General features: G+C 36.9%; 1 protein-coding gene across 1 annotated transcript in view; it reads left to right on the top strand.

Moving 5' to 3' along the window:
• Nucleotides 1-21,707, top strand: part of SPACDR (sperm acrosome developmental regulator) — a 47,626-nt gene extending 25,919 nt beyond the window's left edge. The window contains exon 4 of the mRNA XM_074225330.1: nucleotides 4,368-21,707. Coding sequence (XP_074081431.1) covers nucleotides 4,368-4,481 — 114 coding nt within the window. The 3' untranslated portion in view covers nucleotides 4,482-21,707. The remainder of the gene's footprint in view (nucleotides 1-4,367) is intronic.
• The last annotated feature ends 528 nt before the right edge of the window (nucleotides 21,708-22,235 follow it).

The following is a 22,235-nucleotide window of genomic DNA, read 5'->3' as shown; positions in this document are numbered from 1 at the left end:
AACAATAATTATAAACAAGAAAATGATAATAAGACATCATACCAAAATTTATGGGATGCAGCCAAGGCAGCTTTGAGGAGAAACTTTATATCTCTAAATGCCTGTATGAATAAAATAGAGAAAGAGGAGATCAATGAATTGGGTATGCAATTAAAAAAGCTAGAGAAAGAACAAATTAAACATCTCCAATTAAAGACCAATTTAAAAATTCTGAAAATCAAGGGAGAGATTAATAAAGTAGAAATCAATTGATCTCATAAATAAAACTAAGAATTGGTTTTATGAAAAAGTGAATGAAATAGACAAACCTTTGGTTAATCTGATTTTAAAAAAGAAAGGAGATAACCAAATTACCAGAGTCAAAAATGAAAGGCATGAACTAATCACCAATGTGGAGGAAATTAAAGATCTAATTTAGAGTTACTTTGCTGAACTGTATGCCAATAAATTGGATAACCTGCCCAGATTAATACAAGAAATTAATTACTTAAATAACCCCATTTCAAAAGAAATAAATTGAAGAAATCATAAATAAACTCCTAAGGAAAAGTCTCCAGGTCCAGATGGGATTTACAAGTGAATTCTACCAAACATTTAAGGAACAATTAATTCCTATTCTACATAAACTGTTAAAAAACATTAGGACAGGAAGGAGTTCTGAAGACTACTTTTATGACAACAACATGGTGCTGATATTTAAACCAGGAAGAACCAAAACAAACAAAGAAAATTATAGACCGATTTCCCTAATGAATATTGATGCAAAAATCTTAAATAAAATTTTAGCAATGAGACAACAGCAAGTTATTACTAGGATAATACACCATGATCAGGTTCAATTTATTACCACATAGGCAGGGATGGTTCAGCATTAGGAAAACACTCAACATAATTAAACTTATCAATAACAAAATCAACAGAAATCATATGATCTCAATAGATGCTGAAAAAACCTTTAATAAAATACAACATTCCTATTAAAAACACTAGAAAGTTTAGAAATAAATAGTTTTCCTTAGAGTAATAAATAGTATCTATCTAAAACCATCAATAAATATATGTAATTGGAATAAACTCTGAGCATTTCCACTAAAATCAGGGGTGAAAAAAGATGATGATTATCACCATTACTATTTAATATAGTATTAGAAATGCTAGCAGTAGCAATAAGAGAAGAAAAAGAAATCGAAGGAATCAGAATTGGCAATGAGGAAGCAATAGCTTCCACTTTTTGCACATGATATGATGGTATACCTAGAGAACCTGAGAAGATCATCTTAAAACCTCTTTGAAAGGGTGGCTAGGTGGCTCAGTGGATAAACCACCAGCCCTGGAGTCAAGAGTACCTGGGTTCAAATCTGGTCTCAGACACTTAATAAATACCTAGCTGTGTGGCCTTGGGCAGGCCACTTAACCCCATTTGCCTTGCAAAAACCTAAAAAAAAAACAAATCAAAACAACCTCCTTGAAACAACAAATTCAGCAAAGTAGCAGGATATAAAATAAACCCACATAAATTATCAGCATTTCTATATTATAAACAACAAAGCCCAAGAACAAGAGATAGAGAAATTCCATTTAAAATAATTGTAGATAATATTAAATACTTAGAAATCTACCTCCAAAGACAAATCCAAAAACTGTATGAGAGACAGTTATGAAGCACTTCTTACCCACATAAAGTCAGATCTAAATAATTGGAAAAATGTCAAATGCTCATGGTTAGGTAGAGTTAATATAATCAAAATGACAATTCTACCCAACTTAAATTACTTATTCAGTACCATACCAATCAAACTACCAAATAACTACTTTACCAAGCTAAAAAAAATAGTAACAAAATTCATCTGGAGCAACAAAAGGGCAAAAATAGCAAGGGAACTGATAAAAAAAAATGTAAAGGAAGGTGGCCCAGCTCTACCAGATCTCAAACTATACAAAAAGCAGCAGTCATCAAAACTGCCTGGTTTAAGAAATAAGAGTAATGGATCAATGGATTAGGATAGGTTCAAAAGAAACTACAGTAAATGACTACAGCAATCTACTATTTGACAGACCCAAAGACATCAGCCTTTGGAATAAGAACTCACTATCTAAGAAAAATTGTTGGGAAAGTTTGAAAATAGTAGGGCAAAAACTAGTCATAGATCCACATCTCATACCCTATATGAAAATATGGTCAAAATAGATATAGGATTTAGCCATAAAATGCGATACAATAGATAAATTAATACACCAAAAAATACTCTATTTGATCTATGGAAAAGGGATAAATTTTAACTAAACAAGAAATAGAGCACACTATAAACTGCAAAATGAATGATTTTGACTATATTAAATTAAAAATGTTTTGCACTAATAAAATCAATACTACTAAAATTAGAAGAAAAGCAGAAAGCTGGGAAATAATCTTCACAACCAGGAGTTCTGATAAAAGTCTCATTTCTAAAATATATAGAGAATTGCATTAAATTCAGAGAAATGAAAATTAAAACAACAATGAGGTATCATGTCAAACCTATTAGAGTAAACCAGATGAGAAAAGGGGAAGATGATCAATGTTGAAGAGGTTGTGGATGGGAGCCAAGAGGCCAGGTTCAGAGTCACTCCTTGGTTGGTTACTGTAATATTGAGTAGTAAAATCAGAGTTAGAAGCTGCCAGAGATAGAGAGCTGTGAATTGAAAGGGATGGATAAACAGACCATTTGCAGAGGGTGATGGATGGTCAAAAGGTGAACCCTCAGTAAAAAGGAAGATGGTGCTATAAATAGAAGTAAATACAAACTGTTTTTTGAAGGAAAGTATAGTGGGCTGGTTCTGAGCAGACCCAGCATTGGGTAGTGAGAAAAGCAAGTCTTTATATAGAGTATAGGATATAGGAGATTGGGTGGTATGGTTTCTAAGGGGCCTGGGAGGTGTTGCAGGTCTCCATGGAGGATGTTTTATTTGGGGAGTCACCAAGGTGAGATTGGGCATTGTTTGAGTTTTTTTTAAATTTATTTTCATCCATATTTATTTTCATCCATGTGTATTTCCAAGTTACAAATTTCCCCCCACCCTCCCTTCCCACCACACTCTTCTCATCAGGGAACAGTCAGGTTAGCATTTTACATACATATTTTGATAAACATATTTACAAATTAGGAATTTTTGGCATGAGGAATGAGAGCAGGAGCTTTTCATTCTTTGCATGTATCTTGAGGGTGATCTTAGTGTGGAGGGAAAGGTAGACCAGGGAACAAATACCTATCCAGTTGGTGGGAAGACATAGGTATGCAGTGTTTCTACAAAGGAAGATAATCCCATATCCTCTTGAGTGGGATAAAGTCTGAGATTTCTTCAGTAGAATATTATAGATTAGAACTGTGTCTCTTCTGCCCCTCTTCTTCTGATAAACAACTTCTGGGATATTGGTGAAGAGTCAACTGACCCCATGTTATCTGTTGAAGTCCATTCAATTCCTGGGGCTGAAGGGATATTCTGGTTTCCTTTGAATTACATACTCTTTTCCTTAGATTAATTTATGCATCTAGATTATGAAAACCACATTCCTCATTAATGAGGGTGGGTCAGTTGGAGGGGGGAATCATGTTAGGATAAATGTGATTCTTGGGTCTTTTGCTTTTGCCTCAGTCTCTCTCTAATTGACTGGAGCTCATTCCTTGAGAAATGAATAAAACTTTCTCTTCTTGAGAGATCTCCAAAATTTATTTAAGTGGCATTCGTCCCACATACTCTCAAGCATAAACCAAGGTGTAGAGAGAAGAGGTGAACAAGCTCATTCCTCTCCCTGAGCCAAAGTGAGAGAGAACTTGTGAGGGCTAGGCCTTGTCATGGGTTGTAAAGGGAGTAGTTCTACCTCAAGTTTAGTCAAAAGAATTTTGGTTCCAATGTCTACTAGTATGCTACAGTAATTGGGCAGACTAAAGCTCCTGCTCTCATTCCTTTCTTAGTAGCTATAGGCATCCTTTCTGGAGTGGGCATAGGGGTAGGAGGCACTGCAATTTCTCTGTATTACTTTCAGCAACTATCACAAGACCTTCAGGAAAGTCTTGATGAAATAGCCAAAAGTCTCCTACAAATTCAAGATCAACTGGATTCCCTCACCTTGTGATCTTACAAAACAGATGGGGCCTGGACCTACTGACCACTGAGAAGGGAGGCTTCTCTTTGTTCTGGGTTGAAGAATACTGTTTCTATGTTATTCAGTTTGGATTGGTTTGGGATGCTGCTAAAAAACTGTCTCACATATTAGGGGAAAAATCAACTGGCACCTAGACCAGTTAGTTTCACTCTTCTCATATAATTCCCTTGGCTCTTTTCCATATTAACCCCACTAATTATGGCCTTTTTGACACTTTTCTTAGGTGCTCAAGGTTCCACCCTTTACCCTTTGCTTACCTGATGACATCATCACCCCCCCCACCCAGCAAGAAGCAGCTCCAGAAGAACAGACCTCTAAACCCAATCCACTTCAGTAAATTAAAACAAAATGATTGGAATGATGAATCCTGGCCTGGGTTTCATTCTTGCCCAGTAAAGCCCCATTTATTATCCTTTCCTTAGGACACAAATCCCACCCTCCATAGAAACTTCAAAAATTGCCCAATCTCACTTTGATGACTCCCTGTGAGGAGTTAATCAGACCTGCTCTATCAGAGTTTACCTAGAGTCCTTGACCTCTGCAAGTATACCTCCCTTAGAAACCATACCACCCTGCCTCCTATAGCCAATAAGCTATAAAAAGACTTGCTCTCCCCACTACCCACTGTTGGAGTCTGCTCAAATCCAGCCCACTATACTTTCCTTCAATAAACAAGTTGCATTTACTTCCATTTATAGTGTCATCTTCCTTTTTTATTGAGAGTTCATCTTTTGACCTTTTGCTTCCTTCTGTTAACCTAAAATTAAGAACCTTAAAATAGAATTAAAATAACATAACAACAATAATAAAGAAAAATAGATTAGACAGGAAGTTTTATTTCTCTGGTAATTAGCCAGTACCATTAGATAATATAGACCAGTCTCAGAATGAACATCCTGAGCTGAGGACATAAGAAAATTTATGCAGCAACAAGAGGAGGGGAAACAATATACATAACAAAAGTAGACAAAAGTTTAAACTTGCCTGGAGACCATTCTATTATTTGATCATGGAGAACCATCCTTCTACAATGCTATTTTCCTTGAGGGTGGTAATATTTTTTTTCTTCTGAGTTTAAGTACCAGGAGGGCAGGGTGAACACTTGTATTTGAAGTCTAAAGGTGGTCTTTCAAATTGTAAAGTGTGCAGGACAAGTCTTCTTTCAAAGTTTAAGGAGGACACATTCTTTTCTGAATTAAGGAGAGCAGAACTAGTCATTCTTTCAAGGTCTAAGGAGGACACACTCTATTTCTCACAATTTAGTTAAGAAAACATCAACTTTTAACTAGGAAAATAGAAAAATTTATAGTAATTATCATATTTTAACACTTCCTCTTTCCCTCCCTCTTCTCCCTCTTTCCTTTTCTTCTGTCTTTCTTTAAATTTTGATTGCTGAAATCTGGCAAGATATCTTGGGGTTTAAGGACTAGATTTCTTTCTTAAGTAACTAACCTTAAACCAAATCTCTCTGGCTTTCATTGATGGTTCAGAGTGAGTGTAAATAACAATTGTTTCTGTTTTGGTCAGAAACTCTGAGGATCTTCCCTCCCAGATTGATTTTTTTTTTTGACTAGGTAAAAAGAGGTCATTCTTTGCCTTATTTCTTATTTCTGGTAAGGGGTTGGGGAAGACTGCAGAGGTCTTATCATTGAATGAGTGTTACCACAGGCAGAGACTTGGGAAAGAATAGCTTAAAAAAGCCAAAAGTCTTCCACTGTATCCAGGGCCAACTCCAGTCATCCTGATCTAGATGACTTCAGAGAAGAGAGTAAGACTGGTCACTTAGCAGAAGCCAGCTTAAATCCAATTCACTTGCAAACAAAGGACAAGCAGCAAACAGCAACTGGAAGGAAAGATTTCATTTAATGAAAGAGAAAAATCTTGGCCAAAGAAACTATAATATAACCTTTAAAATTTTTTAAAATTTATTTAAGGCAATGGGGTTAAGTGACTTGTCTAAGGTCACACACCTAGGCAATTATTAACTGACTGAGGCTGTATTTAACTCAGAGCCTCCTGTCTCCAGGGCTAGTGCTCAATTCACTGCACCACCTAACTGCCCCTACAATATAACTTTAATGGACTTACTGAATAGATGAGGATTTAGAAGTCAAATATCCTGAATGACAATAGATTTGGGGTCTTTCTGCTGCATTGTTTTAATTCATAAGGAAACTTTTACTTTTAGAAGAAAGTAAGATACTGAATTCCCATTCCTTTACTTTATGTACAATGCAATAATGTAACAAGCATTTGAGTCTTAGCCTAGATGTCAAAGAACAGCCTATAAGAACAATGGTGAGGGAGCAGAACCGAGATGGTAGAGTAGAGGCAGGAATTACCAGATACTCTTTCCCAAATCACTCCAAATGCCTTAAAATTATGACTCTTACTAAATTCTAGAGTGGCAGAACACACCAAAAGACTGAGTGAAACAATTTTCTAGCCCAAGGCAACTTGGAAAATCATTGGGAAAGGTCTGTTCCACTGAGGTTGGAAAGGGTTATAGCTCAGAACCAGAGCAAACCAGCTCCAGCCTTAGTCCCTGGGGGTTCTTGGGTTCATGGCATCAGGGGTGATTTCCAGACCTCTCAGCCCAGGGATTGTCCAGAACAGTTTGGAAAGTCAACAGGGAAACTGCTGCATCAGAGTGCTCTTGGAGCTCAGGTCAGTTCAGGCCTCAATGTAGCTCCTGCCTGGTACCTGTGGAGCCATTCAGTAGCTGCTTCCAGAATGTTCAGCCTATGGATGGTAAGGGGTTGGGGAAGACTGCAGAGGTCTCTCTGATATCCTGGGACAGGACTCTATTGCTTTGCCCATACTTAGAGCCGGTCTTGGTCATACTGCCATAATGGATCCTCCTAACAGTTCCAGGGCAGAGGGGAGTGCATGTGATCAACCACAGACCAGAGCACAGGCTAGGAGAGCAGTCGAGTACCTCATAAGACCTTGAAAGAATTGAAGTCCCTGGGGAGGGGTGTCCCAAAAACTCTCAAAAGCTTAGGAAAGTGTGTCCTCCACCCTGGGAGCAGAACCCACCTTAGCAAAGAGTTAAAATCAGATCATAGGATGGAGAAATGAGCAAACAACAGAAGAAAAAGAATCTGACCATAGACAATTACATTGGTCCCATGGAGGAACAAAATACACACTCAGAAGATGACAAAAATCAAAGCTGTATCTAAGGCCCTCCAAGAAAAATAGGAATTGGTCTCAGGTTATGGAAAAATTCAAAAAAAGAATTGAAAATCAAGTAAGGGAGGGGCAGTTAGGTAGCAAAGTAGATAGAGCACGTGCCCTGGAGTCAGGAGTACCTGAGTTCAAATCCACCCTCAGACACTTAATAATTACCTAACTGTGTGGCCTTGGACAAGCCACTTAACCACATTGGCTTGCAAAAAAACCTTAAAAAAAAGTATATAAAAAAAGAAAATCAAGTAAGGGAGGTAGAGGAAAACTTAAAAAAGAGAAATGAGTGCAATGCAGGAAAATCATGAAAACCAAGTCAGCAGCTTGGTGAAGGAGATATGAAAGAACACTGAAGAAAATAATATCTTAAAATCAGTTTAAGTCAAATGGAAAAAGTGGTCCAAAAGGTCAATGAAGAGAAGACTAGCTTAAAAACCAAATTTGGTTGGAATAATGCCCAAAGGGCAATAAAAATGTACATACCCTTTGATCCAGTAATACCACTACTGGATCTATATCCTGAAGAGATTATGAAAAAGGGTAAAAAACATCACTTGTATAAAAATATTCATAGCAGCCCTGTTTGTGATGGCAAAGAATTAGAAATTAAGCGAATGTCCTTCAGTTGGGGTATGGCTTAACAAACTGTGGTATGTGTATGTGATGGAACACTATTGTTCTATTAGAAACCAGGAGGGATGGGAATTCAGGAAAGCCTGGAGGGATTTGCATGAACTGATGCTGAGTGAGATGAGCAGAACCAGAAAAACATTGCACACCCTAACAGCAACATGGGGGTGATGGTCATCCTTAATGGGCTTTCTCATTCCATCAAGGGTAACAATCAGGCACAATATTGAGGTTTCTGTGATTTAGAATACCATCTGTATCCAGAGAAAGAATTGTGGAATTTGAACAAAGACCAAAGACCTTTAATAATAATAAAAAAAAATTATCTTATTATGTAGTTCTGATGTCTCTTATACTTTATTTTTCTTCCTTAAGGATATGATTTCTTTCTCATCACATTCAGCTTAGATCAATGTAAACCATGGAAACAATGTAAAGACTGCCTTCTGTGTGGGGGTGGGGGAGGGAAGCAAGATTAGGGGGGAAATTGTAAAATTCAAAATAAATAAAATCTTTCTAAAAAGCAAAATTGGTCAGATGGAAAAGGAGATAAAAAAAGATCCCTGTATAATATAACTTCTTCAAATGAAGAATGGAGGTAAGGAAAGCTGCTGATTTTATGAGTCATCATAAGAAACAATAAAACAAAACCAAAAGAATAAAAACCTAGAAGAAAATTGAAATATCTCACTGGAAAAACAACTTGACCTAGAAAACAGATTCAGAAGAAATAACTTAAAAAATATTAGGCTATCTGAAATTCATGACAAGAAAAAGAGTCTAGACTTCATTTTTAAAGAAATTCTCTAAGAAAATTGCCCTGATATCTTAGAAGCAAAAGGTAAAATAGAAATTGAGGAAATCCACCAATCACCTCCTGAAAGGAATATTATAGCCAAAGTCCCAAACTTCCAAATTCACCAATCACCTTCCAGGAATATTATAGCCAAATTCTAGAACTTCCAAGTTAAGAAGAAAAATTGCAAGCAGACAGAAAGAAGCAATACAAAAATCATGGAGCCACAGTCAGGATTATACAGGATTTATCAATATCTGCTTTGAGGGCTTATAGGGTTTAGGATATGATATTTCAAAATGCAAAAGGGCTTGGATTACAACCAAGAATCAGCTACCCAGCAAAACTTAACATCCTCTTTCAGGGGAAAAGATTCAGTGAAACAGGGAACTTTCTTTGAACAGAATGTTTGATCTTCAAGTACAGGATTCAGGTGATGCACAGAGAGGGTAAGCAAATTATGAAGGATTTAATGATCTTCAACTTCTTGTATTCCTGCATGGGAAGATGATACTGATAATTCATATGAACCTTCTCATTCATTAGAAAAATTAGAAGGAATATATATATATAGACAAGGCATAGGAGGGAGCTGAATATGAGGTATAATATATTATAAAGATGGAGTCAATGGGAAAGACAGGAATGTACTGGAAGAAAGGGAAAGGAGAGGTAGAATAGGCTAAGATATTTCATGAAAAAGAGGCAAGAAAAAACTTTTGCAATGGAATGGAAGGGGGCAAGGTGAAGGGAAATGAGTGAGCCTTCATTCTCATTGGAAGTGGCTCAGAGAAGAAATAACATTCAATAGGATACAGAAAGCTATCTTACCCTAGAGGAAAAAAGAGAGAACAGGATGGGAGAAAAGGGATGGGGGAAGGGGGTGTAGTTGATTGAAGAGAGGGAAGATCATGGGAGAGGATAGTCAGATACAATATACTTTTGAGGAGGGACAGGGTGAAAGGAGAGAGAATAGAATGAAGGGGAGTGGGGAGGAATAGGATGGAGGGAAATTGGTTAGCAATAACAACTGTGGGAAAAAATATTGAAGCAACTTCTCTGATGAACTTTTTTTTTTAAATTTAAGGCAATGGGGTTAATGGGGTTGCCCAAGGTCACAACAGTTAGGTGATTATTAAGGGTCTGAGGCTGGATTTGAACTCAGGTCCTCCTGAGTCCAGGGCTGGTGCTCTATCCACTATGCCACCTAACTTCCCCTTCTGATGGATTTATGATAAAGAATGTGATTCATTGCCTTAAGTAAATAAAATTTAAAAAAAATATTAAAAAAAAAAGAATGCCATCCATCTCAAAGACAGAGCCAATATCTGAACATAGTCAGAAGTACACTTTTTTCTCTCATTGTATTTTTTCTTGAGTTTTTTCTGTTTTTGTGGAGGGAGGAGGGTTTATGTTTACTTTTACAAGAGTATTGCAGTAATGTCAAAATAAATTAATTAATTAAATGGGGGGGAAAAACAATGTTGGAACCCTTTCAAGATTCCTATGTAATCTCCTGAATTCAAGAAATCATTTGAGTGTTTTGGAATATTCCTTGATAAAGGGACTTTTGCTATAATCTTCATAGTTCAATACCCATTGCTTGCAATTTACTTCTGTTCTATTCTAATTATATAGAAAGCAGAGAGATAAGATTCTTTACCCAGCAGAACCACAAACATCTGTTTTTACTGAAGAACACATTCTTTAACAACATAAGCATATTCAAAACTGGCATAAGGCCATTGGCATGGAACTGAATGGTTTTATTCCAATTGAAACCCAAATCTTCAACTACGAGAACAGGACTTGACAAGAAAAGATGCTAAGAAGAATAATGGCATGGGACACTTCCTGTTTTGTTGAAGTACCTTTTTAATTTACCCTGATTAAGAAAAGAATATCTATTATGAACATAAAGGAGAAATTTATTCTTATAAGTCATTATAAATCATGAAAACAAATGACCAAAAAGTCACAGAGCTTATGCAACCACTATTAACTCTAAAAATATAAAAACTCAAATGGGTTATCATAACTGCAGTTAACTCTGAAAAAGAAAAGAAAAAATAAAACCAAAGAGATAACAATAGTCATAAGCAAAAGTTTTCCCTTCCATTGGAGGAGGGAAACCAGGGACATATGTCAAGGCTCCCCTTTGGTAGGAGACCCACTTTAGTTGAGGAAAATCTTGCTGTATATATGTACTAGTGGCTACACAGTGAGCTGTAGCTATGACAGTGAGAGATAACAGCAATAATGAGACAAGTTTGTGTCATAGCAGGACTTCATGACTGGAACATGGGTACTATAAAAGTCCTTGTCCAAGCTCAGTAACTTGATGTTGGTATAAAACAATTATGGAATTTTGTTGTGGTTGAATTCAATCAGATGCTGAGCCCAAAGAATTATTGTTATGCCAAAGTTCAAGGTATAACTTGCTTGCTGAGCCTTAGCTCTAAGAAACAAGAGGCCTCCAAATAGTAAAAAGAGAGGCATAAATTGAGAGTGGGTGGTCTTGTCATAGGAATCCTGACATAGTTTTTGGGGCAAGATTGTATTCCATGAAAACTTGTTTTCTTTAGTTGAATTCAATACATTTCATTAGATTGAGACTTTTCCAATTTTGAGTATTAAGAATTTTCTCTTTTTCCTTAACTGGTCAGAAAAAAAAGTTCCTTTTATATAACATTTACTGAAAAGAAAGAACCCTTTGCTTGTGCCAAAAAAATGGGTTTGATGTATTGATAAAAATAATAAGGATCTAATAAATCAAATAAATACCCTGAATGACAGCAGATTTTCTCTCTTTCTGAGGAATCATTTCTTTATTACATAAATATAATTTCTCTGTAAATGCCTAATCTTGTTTTAGAGGAGAGCAAAATACTGAACTCATATGAATTTACTTTGAAGTCTATGTAACACTGTTTCATTTGAGTCAGCCTGGATGTCCAATATCAGTTAATAAGAACAATCTACTGGAATCAGTCAGTGGTTTTTGTGTCTTGGATTATTCCTTGATAAAGGAACTTTTGATCTAATCCTCATGGTTCAATACCTATTGCTTGTGATTTACCTCTATTCAGTGCACTATGGTCATTACCTAGGTGGCAAGCAGATTTTAACTTGCACATTCAAGATTCTTTATCCAATAGAGCCATAACAAATATATATCTGAATGCATTATTAGAAAATGATAAGCACATTTAGACTAGAATAAAGTAAATGACGTAGAAATCAATGATTTCTTTTCTATTGAAATTGGGAACTTTAGCTACAAAAGACTAATGTTTATGGATGGTATGATGCAATTCCTGATTTGTTGGAGTAACTTTTCAATTTGTCCTGATTAAACAATGAATATCCTTTTTTTATATATATAAAGGGAAACAATTTGTTAAGAGATGAGTCATTGAATGGACAAGAGTGAATTTCATCAAAATTTTACTGAAGAAGAATCCTTCTTGGGAAAAGAAATGATAATGGAACCTTAATAGACTCGATGCATTGCTGATAGAAGGAAGGATCTTGGAAGTCAAATAAATGATCTGAATGACAGCAGACATTCTTTCATACTGTTGAGTCATTTTCATTTGTAGAGAAACTTTTTTTTCCTGAAAATCCCTGTCCTAATTTAGAGAAAAGCAAGATATTGAAATATTCATTTACATTGAGATTGATGCAACATTGGGACATTTAAATCTTACCTTAGACATCAAATAGCATCCTATTAGAACAATGTTGGAAGTCATTCAACAAAATTTTTTTATGTAATCTACTGGAATCAAGTAATGGCTTCAGTTTCTTGGAATATTCCCTGATAAAGGAATTTTTACTATAATTCTCAAGATTAAGTATATATTGCTTGTGATTCACTTCTATTCAATAAATTTTCATCATTACACAAGAAGCAAAGGAGATCTTAACATGAGCATTTAAGATTCTTTGCTTAATAGAACCAAATTATCTGCTCTTAATGAATGTAAGGAATATGGGGGTGTTTCAGTTCCTCAAGAAAGTGAAGGGAGAATTGTTAGTTTACATTACAAAGACTGGGGTCTGCTTGTATTGTTGTCTATTCACGGGTCTGTGGATTAAAACAAAAGATTTAGCTTCAATCTGATCAAAACTGAGATTAGGTCAAGTCTGCCCCAACTAGTTTTAAATTAACCTAGGGACCGAGTCCTTCTCCTTTGTGCATGCTCAAGGATGTAGTTGTTCTTGTTCATTAGTATAATGAGCAGGGCAGGGAAAACATATGGGGACGAAAGTATCAATTAGATTTGTGACCCCAGCCAATGAAGGGGCAGGATCAAAGCCTTTCAAAGTGCATATTACACCTAGCAGTTCTGGATTTCTGTGCTCCTCTCCCCTTGAGAGAGGTGTGCCATTTATTAAGATGTCCTAATTAATTAGTCATTCTGGATTAAGTATTTATGAGTCATTTATAATAATTTTGGGGCTCTCTCAAGATATAATGTAAATCTTTTTGATATTTTCCTGGGAGACCACAAGACAATGCTCCCAAATGGCTTAATTTCAAGTACATATTCTTGGTGTTCTCTGTGGGAGAAATAGCTCAGAGATCCCTGGGAAGACTGACCAAGAGTGATTAAAATATCTGAGAGTAAAAACTGTAGTAATGGGTGATTTCCAGGGTGTTAGATTGGTGACCAGAACTACCCTGGCTGGTTGAGAAGTCCTCCATGTGGGAGAGCTATCCCGAAGGAGAAGCCAGTGGATAATAGAATGCCCAAAAGGAGAGAGGGGGATTTGGGGTTCCGTCTTCAGGAATTTCCCCCAAATCTTAAAGCCCACCATGGGAGGGGTGGCTAGGTGGTGCAGTGGATAGAGCACGGGCCTTGGAGTCAGGAATACTTGAGTTCAAATCCAGCCTCAGACTCTTAATAATTACCTAGCTGTGTGGCCTTGGGCAAGCCACTTAATCCCATTGCCTTGTAAAAATCTTTAAAAAAAAAAAAGGCCACCATGGGGATGGCTGCTGGCAGACTTGGGGGCAAGGGAGACTCATGGCTGGTAGTCAGAAGCTGTAAGGAAAAAAGCTTGATTGGATCCAGTTTGGTGTATGAATGAGTTTGAATGTTCTCACGCTGTGTGTGTGTGTGTGTGTGTGTCTTGTGTGTTTTGTTACGTTCTATGTCCTATCTTGTACAAGTAGTCTGGGTTAGGTATTTCTGGGTCAGGGGACTCCATCTAAGTTTTAAACTGGGGTACCCGGGAGTTGGGTCAAGGAGTTTCAGAAGGTGGGCGAGGAGGAAGGAAGTCTGCTGCATCCTCCTCTTGGAACTCAGCTCCTCTCTCACTGGCCAGCCTGATGCTAGTGTGCCTAGAGAGAGAGAGAGAGAAGGGGTGGGGAACTCTTAAAGAGAAAAAACTGTGCTTCAGGAAGAGTTTAAGAGAGAAAGAATTTTTAAGGGAAAGATTGAGAAGATATAGGAGGGAAGATTTCTTATTCTTATGCCTGGGAAAGATCCCATGTTTTCTCCCTGGGTTGAGGGAAGGCGGGGATGGGCTAGACACATAGTAGTCTAGATCCCATCCACCATCTTGTTAACACTTGAACTCTAAACTGAGTTGTCTGAGAGCCCTGCTCAAAGAAGGAGAGGGGGGAGGCTTCAAGTGCTTAAGCCTTAAAGGGAAAGACCCAGCCACAGGTGAGGTGAAAGGAAGAAAGTATAAAAACCAGGGCTTGGGAGGCATGTTTATTAAAAGGAAATCATGTTTAAAGAATGCCTCTGCTTTGGCCACATGGCCTAAAAGTGCTGTATTCCTGACTTCTCACTCTGTTTTTAAGGTTGACCCCTTTCTGAACTAGAGTTTTGGGAATCACTCTGAGGTTTTTAAAAGAGAGGAATTAGGGTTGTTACATTCTGACAAAATTTGTACAAAATGGGAGAAATTAAATAAGCTAGATTGTGGCTTTGGGATTTTAAACTCTATTGAAACACCTTTGAATTAAAGGAAAGTGGTAATGTGTTATATAATTTTTGTTAGCAGGGATATTTACTGATTTCTTTTGGGAAAAAGCTCTAACTTGTTTTAATGTTAAGCCTAATAATGATAAACAATTGTATTTTTATTTAATTATTTTTTTTTTTTTAGGTTTTTGCAAGGCAAATGGGGTTAAGTGGCTTGCCCAAGGCCACACAGCTAGGTAATTATTAAGTAAGTGTCTGAGACTGGTTTTGAACCCAGGTACTCCTGACTCCAGGGCTGGTGCTTTATCCACTACGCCACCTAGCCACCCCCATATTTTTATTTTGGATGGAGTTTTTGGAATGTGAGTGCTGGATTCTCTGTAAAGGTACTCTAAAACTTTTATCAAACTAAATTGTTGGGAAGTTTAGTTGTATAGTTGATTGCAAAATAGATGAACTGAGGTTTCATCTAATGATTAGTCCTTTGCTATTGGATTAACCAAGGCATAAATAAGAGTTATATTGGGGTTCTTTTTTAGGTTTTGGCAAGGCAATGGGGTTAAGTGACTTGCCCAAGGTCACACAGCTAGATAATTAGTAAGTGTCTGAGACTGGATTTGAACTCAGGTTCCCCTGACTTCAAAGCAGGTGCTCTATTCACTGTGCCACCTAGTTGCCCCTGCATTAGGGTTTTAAATGTATCGAACATATGTGATTAGATTCTTGGAAGATCTAGATATAATGGATGTGGGGGGCTCTGACTGATGATTGAATAAATAGCAATTGTGTGGTCTCACTGTAAGATAACTTATTGATAAAAAAAATTATTTGATTACTTCTTGTGAGCATATAAGATATTTGAATACTATAATGTTAAAGCCTGGAATAAATATGTGATTGCTTTGAAGGGGTAATAAAGGAAACATAAAAAATTATGACTTCTTCTGGGTTAGATCTGTGGGTTCATATAATGTAATAATGCAAAGATATCTAGTAATTCATGTGGTAATCTAGTAATTCATTCTAGTAATTACTGCTGTTTTGTTATATTGGAACTAATAATACAAGTTGGGAAATTTAAAGTCAACTTGTTCTAATGTTTGAAAGAACTCTGAAAGTAATGATTTATATGTTAAGGATGGCTAATAGTTAAACAAGTTTAGGTATAGAAATTTTCCAGTTAAATATGTAAACTGGGACTATTTGGGTATAGATGCATACATATATACATACATACATACATACATATGTATGTATGTACACACACACACACACACACACACATATATATATATATAATACACATTTTCCAAAGCAGTGATTATTTGCTTTGAAGTAAAAGCACTTATGAAATATGAGAAAGATAAAGACAAGAAAGATAATTTGAGATTTTTCTCTGACAATATTTAGTTTAATTGTTATATGAGAATTAAGGAAATGATAGGCAATCTCCTGGCCAAAGGAGGTGTTTATTTGTTGTAAAATACAACAGGCTATATATAAGGAGGGGTCTCTGACCAAGGGGAACCTGATATACCATCTTTATATAGAGAAAGAGTAGATATGATTTTAGACAAAGGGATGTGTCCTATCTGTGATCAAGGAAAGGAAGGTGAGTCAGATAAAGTACATCAGGAAAAGGAAAATCTACGGTATATTTGGGAATATTTTGGGAAAAAAATTCATTTTGGTTAAGGATGTTTGAGTCATTATTGTAATGAGAACAAAAGGTTAAGTCTGTTATAAGCTTAAGTTAATGTGGTATTTCTCAGTGGAGTTTACTCATGTAGCAAAACACTTTTGGAAGCTAAAGTGAAGTATGTATGGCATATGACAGTGATTAAGGCAAAATGTAAATTGTAATAAGCTCCAGAATCTCATTCTCTTGTGATGAAAATATGTGTTTTGATCTGAGTTACATGTTAAGCAGTTTCTTTACCAGAAGGCAAGGTCTCAACAAGTCACCTAAGGTGGTAAGACTTTTGGAACAGATTCAGAAGATGCAGAAGGACATAGGATGTCTCTAGGAGAGAAGAGAAGAGAGGAGAGACACTGAACCAATTTATCTCCACACAATGTGTACATCATTTAGTCAGGGTCCCTTTTGATACCTATAACTTCCCCTTGATTCTGTAAGTATGACACCCTTTCCCTGTCCATATAGATAATTAAGGTTTTGATGAAAAGGAGGAGAGGTAGGGTGAAGATGTTCTCTATTAAGAGAAAAGGAGGTCAAGATTATTGGGTGGAATGATTATATCCTACATGAGTCTGTATACCCTATCTATCTCTGATTTAGAGAACAGGGTACTAGTAATGGTGGGAGGAGAATCTAGCTGACAGAAGTCATTGCCCAGTCTTGTGGTGTGGCTAACTTTTGGACATGTGGTCCACAAAAGTTTGAGAAATGGCCTTGGGTGCCATTCCCCCTAGGGCCAGCCTAGATTCTCAGTTACTGGTTAGAGATCCACTGTGGCACAGGATTCTGGTCCAGAGGAGAGAAACACCAGTGGCATATTACTGAGTTAGTTCAGGGTGACTATAGTTTATACCAGTCCAGCCAGGATATTTCCCAGGGGAGTAGCAAATGACTGTGGACTGATGTCTGTGGACATATTCTGGACTGTACATCTTATAGAAATAGGTGGACTGAGACTCATGTGAGATGTAATGATGGTACCTGGATCCCTTGTCAGGATACATTAAGATAAAGAAAGTTGTGATTACCATTGCATATACTGGTCAGGGAGTTGTTATCCAGACTTATGGGTCTGCTGCCTGGACACAGGATGGGATTTAGGGCTATGGAATCCCAATTTATATCCTGATTAGATTCTAAGCTGTAATGGAAACAATTACAATTAGATAGTTAGGGCCCTGGACTTGCTGGACTATGCAAACAAGAGAGAGAGTTGTTCAACATAGAGTTGTATTAGACAATCTGTTGGTTGGAGAAGGAGGAGTTTGTGGTAAATTGAGTCTATCAAGTTGCTGCCTAAAAATAGATTGACAACAGGCTGAAAACAGGCAGGTAGTAAAAGACATCAGAAAGTTGGCATGTGCTCCTGCAACAAACCTGGAATATAGGACTGGTCCATGTCTCTGATAATGAGGATATAAAAAATCTTGATAGAAAAAGAGTCAGTCATGTCAATAACAAGGATTGTGATTTAAGAAAGAAATCATTAATAAGGTGTGGAACCCAAATTCTTATTAAAAAGGGGGGAATTATGAGGAATATGGGGGTGTTTGGGTTCCATAAAGAGTGTGAAGAGAGAATTGTTAGTTTACATTACAAAGACTGGGGTCTGCCTGTATTGTTGCCTAATGGGCAGGTATGTGAGTTAAGATCAAAAATGAGATTAGGTCAGGTCTTCCCCACCTAGTTCTGAGTCCTTCTCCTTTGTACATGTTCAAAGATGTGGCTGTTCTTGCTCAGTATAATGAGCAGGGTGAGGAAAACACATGGGGACGAAAGTATCAATTAGATTTGTGACCCCAGCCAATGATTGGCATGAGGGGGCAGGAACAAAGTGCATATAACACCTAGCAGTTCTGAATTTCAGTGCCCTTCTCCCCTTGAGAGAGGTGTACCATTTATTAAGATTTTAACCATTTGGACTAAATATTCATGAGCCACTTATAATAATGAAGAAGACAGCTTCTAAAAGAATAAGCTCATTCAGACTAGAATAAAGTAATTGACATGGAACTTAATGACTTCATTTCCATTGAAATAATGAATTTGAACTATATGGACAAGACTATTACATTCCACCAAAGAAGTTGTCTTAATGAAATACAATCTTGTCCATTAAATGACTTGTCTCAAAAGAAAGTTGTTTTTTTTGTTTTGTTTTGTGTTTTTTAGATTTTTCAAGGCAATGGGGTTAAGTGGCTTGCCCAAGGCCACACAGCTAGGTAAATATTAAGTGTCTGAGGTTGGATTTGAACCCAGGTACTCCTGACTCCAAGGCCAGTGTTCTATCCACTGCGCCACCTAGCTGCCCCTCAAAAGAAAGTTTTATAAAATATTTATAGCAGTTCTTTTTGGAGTGGCAAAGAATTGGAAATTAAGGGGATGCCCATCAATTGGGCTGAGCAAGTTATGGTGTATGAATATTATGGAGTACTATTCTGCAAGAAATCATAAGAAGCCAGACTTCAAAAAAGCCTGGAAAGATTTGCATGAACTGAGATTGAGTGAAGTGAGCAGAACCAAGAGAATGTTGTTCACATTGACAAGAGTATTGTGAGATAATCAACTGTGATTTGTGCAGATCTGCTTGGAAACTGGAAAATTCCATCCACATCCAGAGCAAAGCATACTATATTAACTTAAAATTTGTTTTTTCTTTCTTACTCATAGTTCTTTCTCTCCTTAATTCTAATTCTTCTTTCACAAAATGACTAATATGGAAATATGTTAAACATAATTGTTGTATAACTTTTACCAGATTGTTCACTGCCATGGGAAGAAGGGAAGAGAAGGGAATGGTGGTAGAAAAATGTGGAATTTATAACCTTGCAAATGGATAAATGTTGAAAACTATCTTTGCATGTAATTGGAAAATAAAAATTCAAAAAATAAAAGAAATAGTTTGGTCTTATATCCAAAATAGCTATTCATTGCTTAATAAAGACAGATTGAAAAAGTAAGCCAACATATCAGGAAGTGCCCCATTCCATCCTTCCCTCTAGTATTAATCTTTTTTTTTTTAGGTTTTTGCAAGGCAAATAGGGTTTGGCCACACAACTAGGTAATTATTAAGTGTCTGAGGCCAGATTTGAACTCAGGTACTCCTGACTCCAGGGCTGGTGCTCTATCCACAGTGCCACCTAGCCACTTAGCCACCCCTCTCTAGTATTAATCATGTCCTTGCAGTTTAAGTTACTTTTTTGGGGGGGGGGCGGGTTTGCAAGGCACTGGGATTAAGTGACTTGTCCAGGATCACACAATTAAGTAAGAATTAAGGGTCTTAGTTCAGATTTGAACTCAAGTACTCCTGACTGCAAGACTGATGCTCTATCCATTGTGCCACCTAGCTGCCTGAAGTTATTTATTTCAATGGAAATGAAACATTAAGTTTCAGATTAATTATGTTAGTAATTAGTTAGGTTTATCCTTTTATTATGTTCTATTGTGAAAAGGTAATTAACTTCCTTGTTAAGATATGCTTAGTTTTTATAAAAGGACTACAATCCATTGAATAGAGGGTAATCTCAAACAACATATATTGAACCATGAGGATTAGAGAAAAAATGTTCTTCTGTCAAGGAATATTTCAAGGCACTGAAGCTATTGCTTTCTTCCAGTAGATTACATATGGACCTTGTTGATCTTTTTAAATGTATTTTAAAAAATTTTAAACTTAAATACAAAATAAGATTCCATTACCATTTCTTTGTTTAAGAAAGGGTTCTTTCAGTAGATGTTTTATAAATGGAAATCCTTCCTATCAATTGAGAAAAAGAGAAAAGTATACATTGGACACCAAATACTCAAAACTGAAATGGTCTCTGCTTATTGTAATGTACATCAATAAAAAAAATTCTTGATGAAATAAAAAATTGCCCATCAAATGACTTATCTTATTAGAAATGGTTTGTTTCCCTTTGTATCCACAATATGTATATATATATTGCTTAATCAGGACAAGTTGTAAAGATACTTTAACAAAACAAGACATGCCCCATCTCATACTTACCTGTAAGACTAGTCTTATCCTTATGACTGAAATTACTTATTTCAGTGGAAATGAAACCATTGAATTTTAAGTCCTAATTATTTTATTTTAGCTTGAATATCATCAGTTTATCCATTCCAACAATGTTTTCATGAGCAAAAAGGGTTAGATTTGTTATGTTTCTATTATGTAGAGATCCTTGAACCCCCTTGTTAATATATACTTGTTCTTATATAAAAAAAATCCATTGAATACATGTGAATCACAAGCAATATGTGCAAAACTATGAGGATTATAACAAAAATCCCTTTTTCAAGGAAGAGTAAGGCACTGAAGTCTTTATTTGTTTCCAGTAGAATACATAGGGATCTTGGTTTTTTTGCCTTTTTAAAAAATATTTATTCTCATTTTGTACAGATGTTTTTTTACATTAATAAAATATTCTTGTTTAAGAGTAAATGAAATAACCCCTACCCTCCATAAATATAGACTTGCTTGAACAATAAAGTAAAGGGGAGAGAAAAAAATTAAAATTAAAAAAATAATAGTAATAATTGTAGGTATGGCCAGCTGGCGCAATGGACGGAGCACCAGCCCTGGAGCCACGAGCACCCGGGACCACATCTGGCCCCGTATACCCAAAAATCATCCAGCCATGTGACATGCAAGCCACCCGAACCCCACTGCCCTGCAAAAACCAAAAAAAAAAAAAAAAAAGAAAAGAAAGACCCAAAATAAAATAAAATAGTAATAATAGTAGGGGTGGCTGGGTGGCAGACAGAGTATTGGCCCTTGAGTCAGGAGCACCCGGGTCCAAATCTGGCCTCAGATAACCAACGATCACCCTGCTATGCAGCCCCAGGCAGGCCACCCAGCCCCATTTGCCCTGCACCCTCCCCCAAATAATAATAATAAAAAATGTGCTTCAGTCTTTGTTCCAACACTAACAACTCTGTCGTGGGTGGATCACATTCTTTATGGTAAGTCCATCGCAAAAGTTACTTCCATATTTTTCCACCATTGACATTGCTGATCCCACCTCCCTCCTTTCGCATTTCTCCACTACCATGTACTTTATTTTCTCTCTCCTTTCACTCTGATTCTGCTGTAGGGTAGCTGAGTGGTGCAGCAGACAGATCCCTGGCCCTGGGGCCAAGAGGCCACGAGCTCCCCTACCACCCCTTAGGCCTAGCATCCACCTGGCCCAATGGTCCCAGACAGGCAATCCAATCCCAGCCCCTTGCAAGAAGTAACAAAGAAAATGTGTTATATCTGATCACTCTCCCCCCATGGTCCATCCTCTCCTCCTTCATTCACATCCCCACCCCTTCCCCCCCTGCTCCCCCCTCCTTCTTACTCCAGATGTTTATACCCCATTGAGTATATATGCTGTTTCCTCTCCTAGCCACCTCGGATGAGAGCAAAGATTCCCTCATTCCCCCTTGCCTTTCCCCCTTCCATATCATTGCAATAGCTCATTGTAATAAAAAAATCTTATTATATGAAATATCTTGGCCTATTCCCCCTCTCCTTTTTCTTTCTCCCATTCCATTTCCCTTTTTTCTATTGACTCCATTTTTACACCATATTTTATCTTCGAATTCAGCTTTCTCCTGTGCTTCAACTATAAAAGCTCCCTCTACCTGCTCTATTAACTGAGAAAGTTCATATAAGTATTATCAGTGTCATGTTTCTATGCAGGAATACATGCAGTTCATCATCATTAAATCCTTCATATTTTACCCCTCTCCTCCAATCTCCATGCTTCACCTGAGTCCTGTATATGAAGATCAAACCTTCTGTTCAGCTCTGGCTATTCTAAAAGGAACATTTGAAATTCCTCTGGT

The sequence above is a fragment of the Macrotis lagotis genome, chromosome 2 (assembly GCF_037893015.1).
Source record: "Macrotis lagotis isolate mMagLag1 chromosome 2, bilby.v1.9.chrom.fasta, whole genome shotgun sequence".
In the NCBI taxonomy this organism is placed as follows: Eukaryota; Metazoa; Chordata; class Mammalia; order Peramelemorphia; family Peramelidae; genus Macrotis; species Macrotis lagotis.
This window is presented reverse-complemented; position numbering and strand designations above follow the sequence as displayed.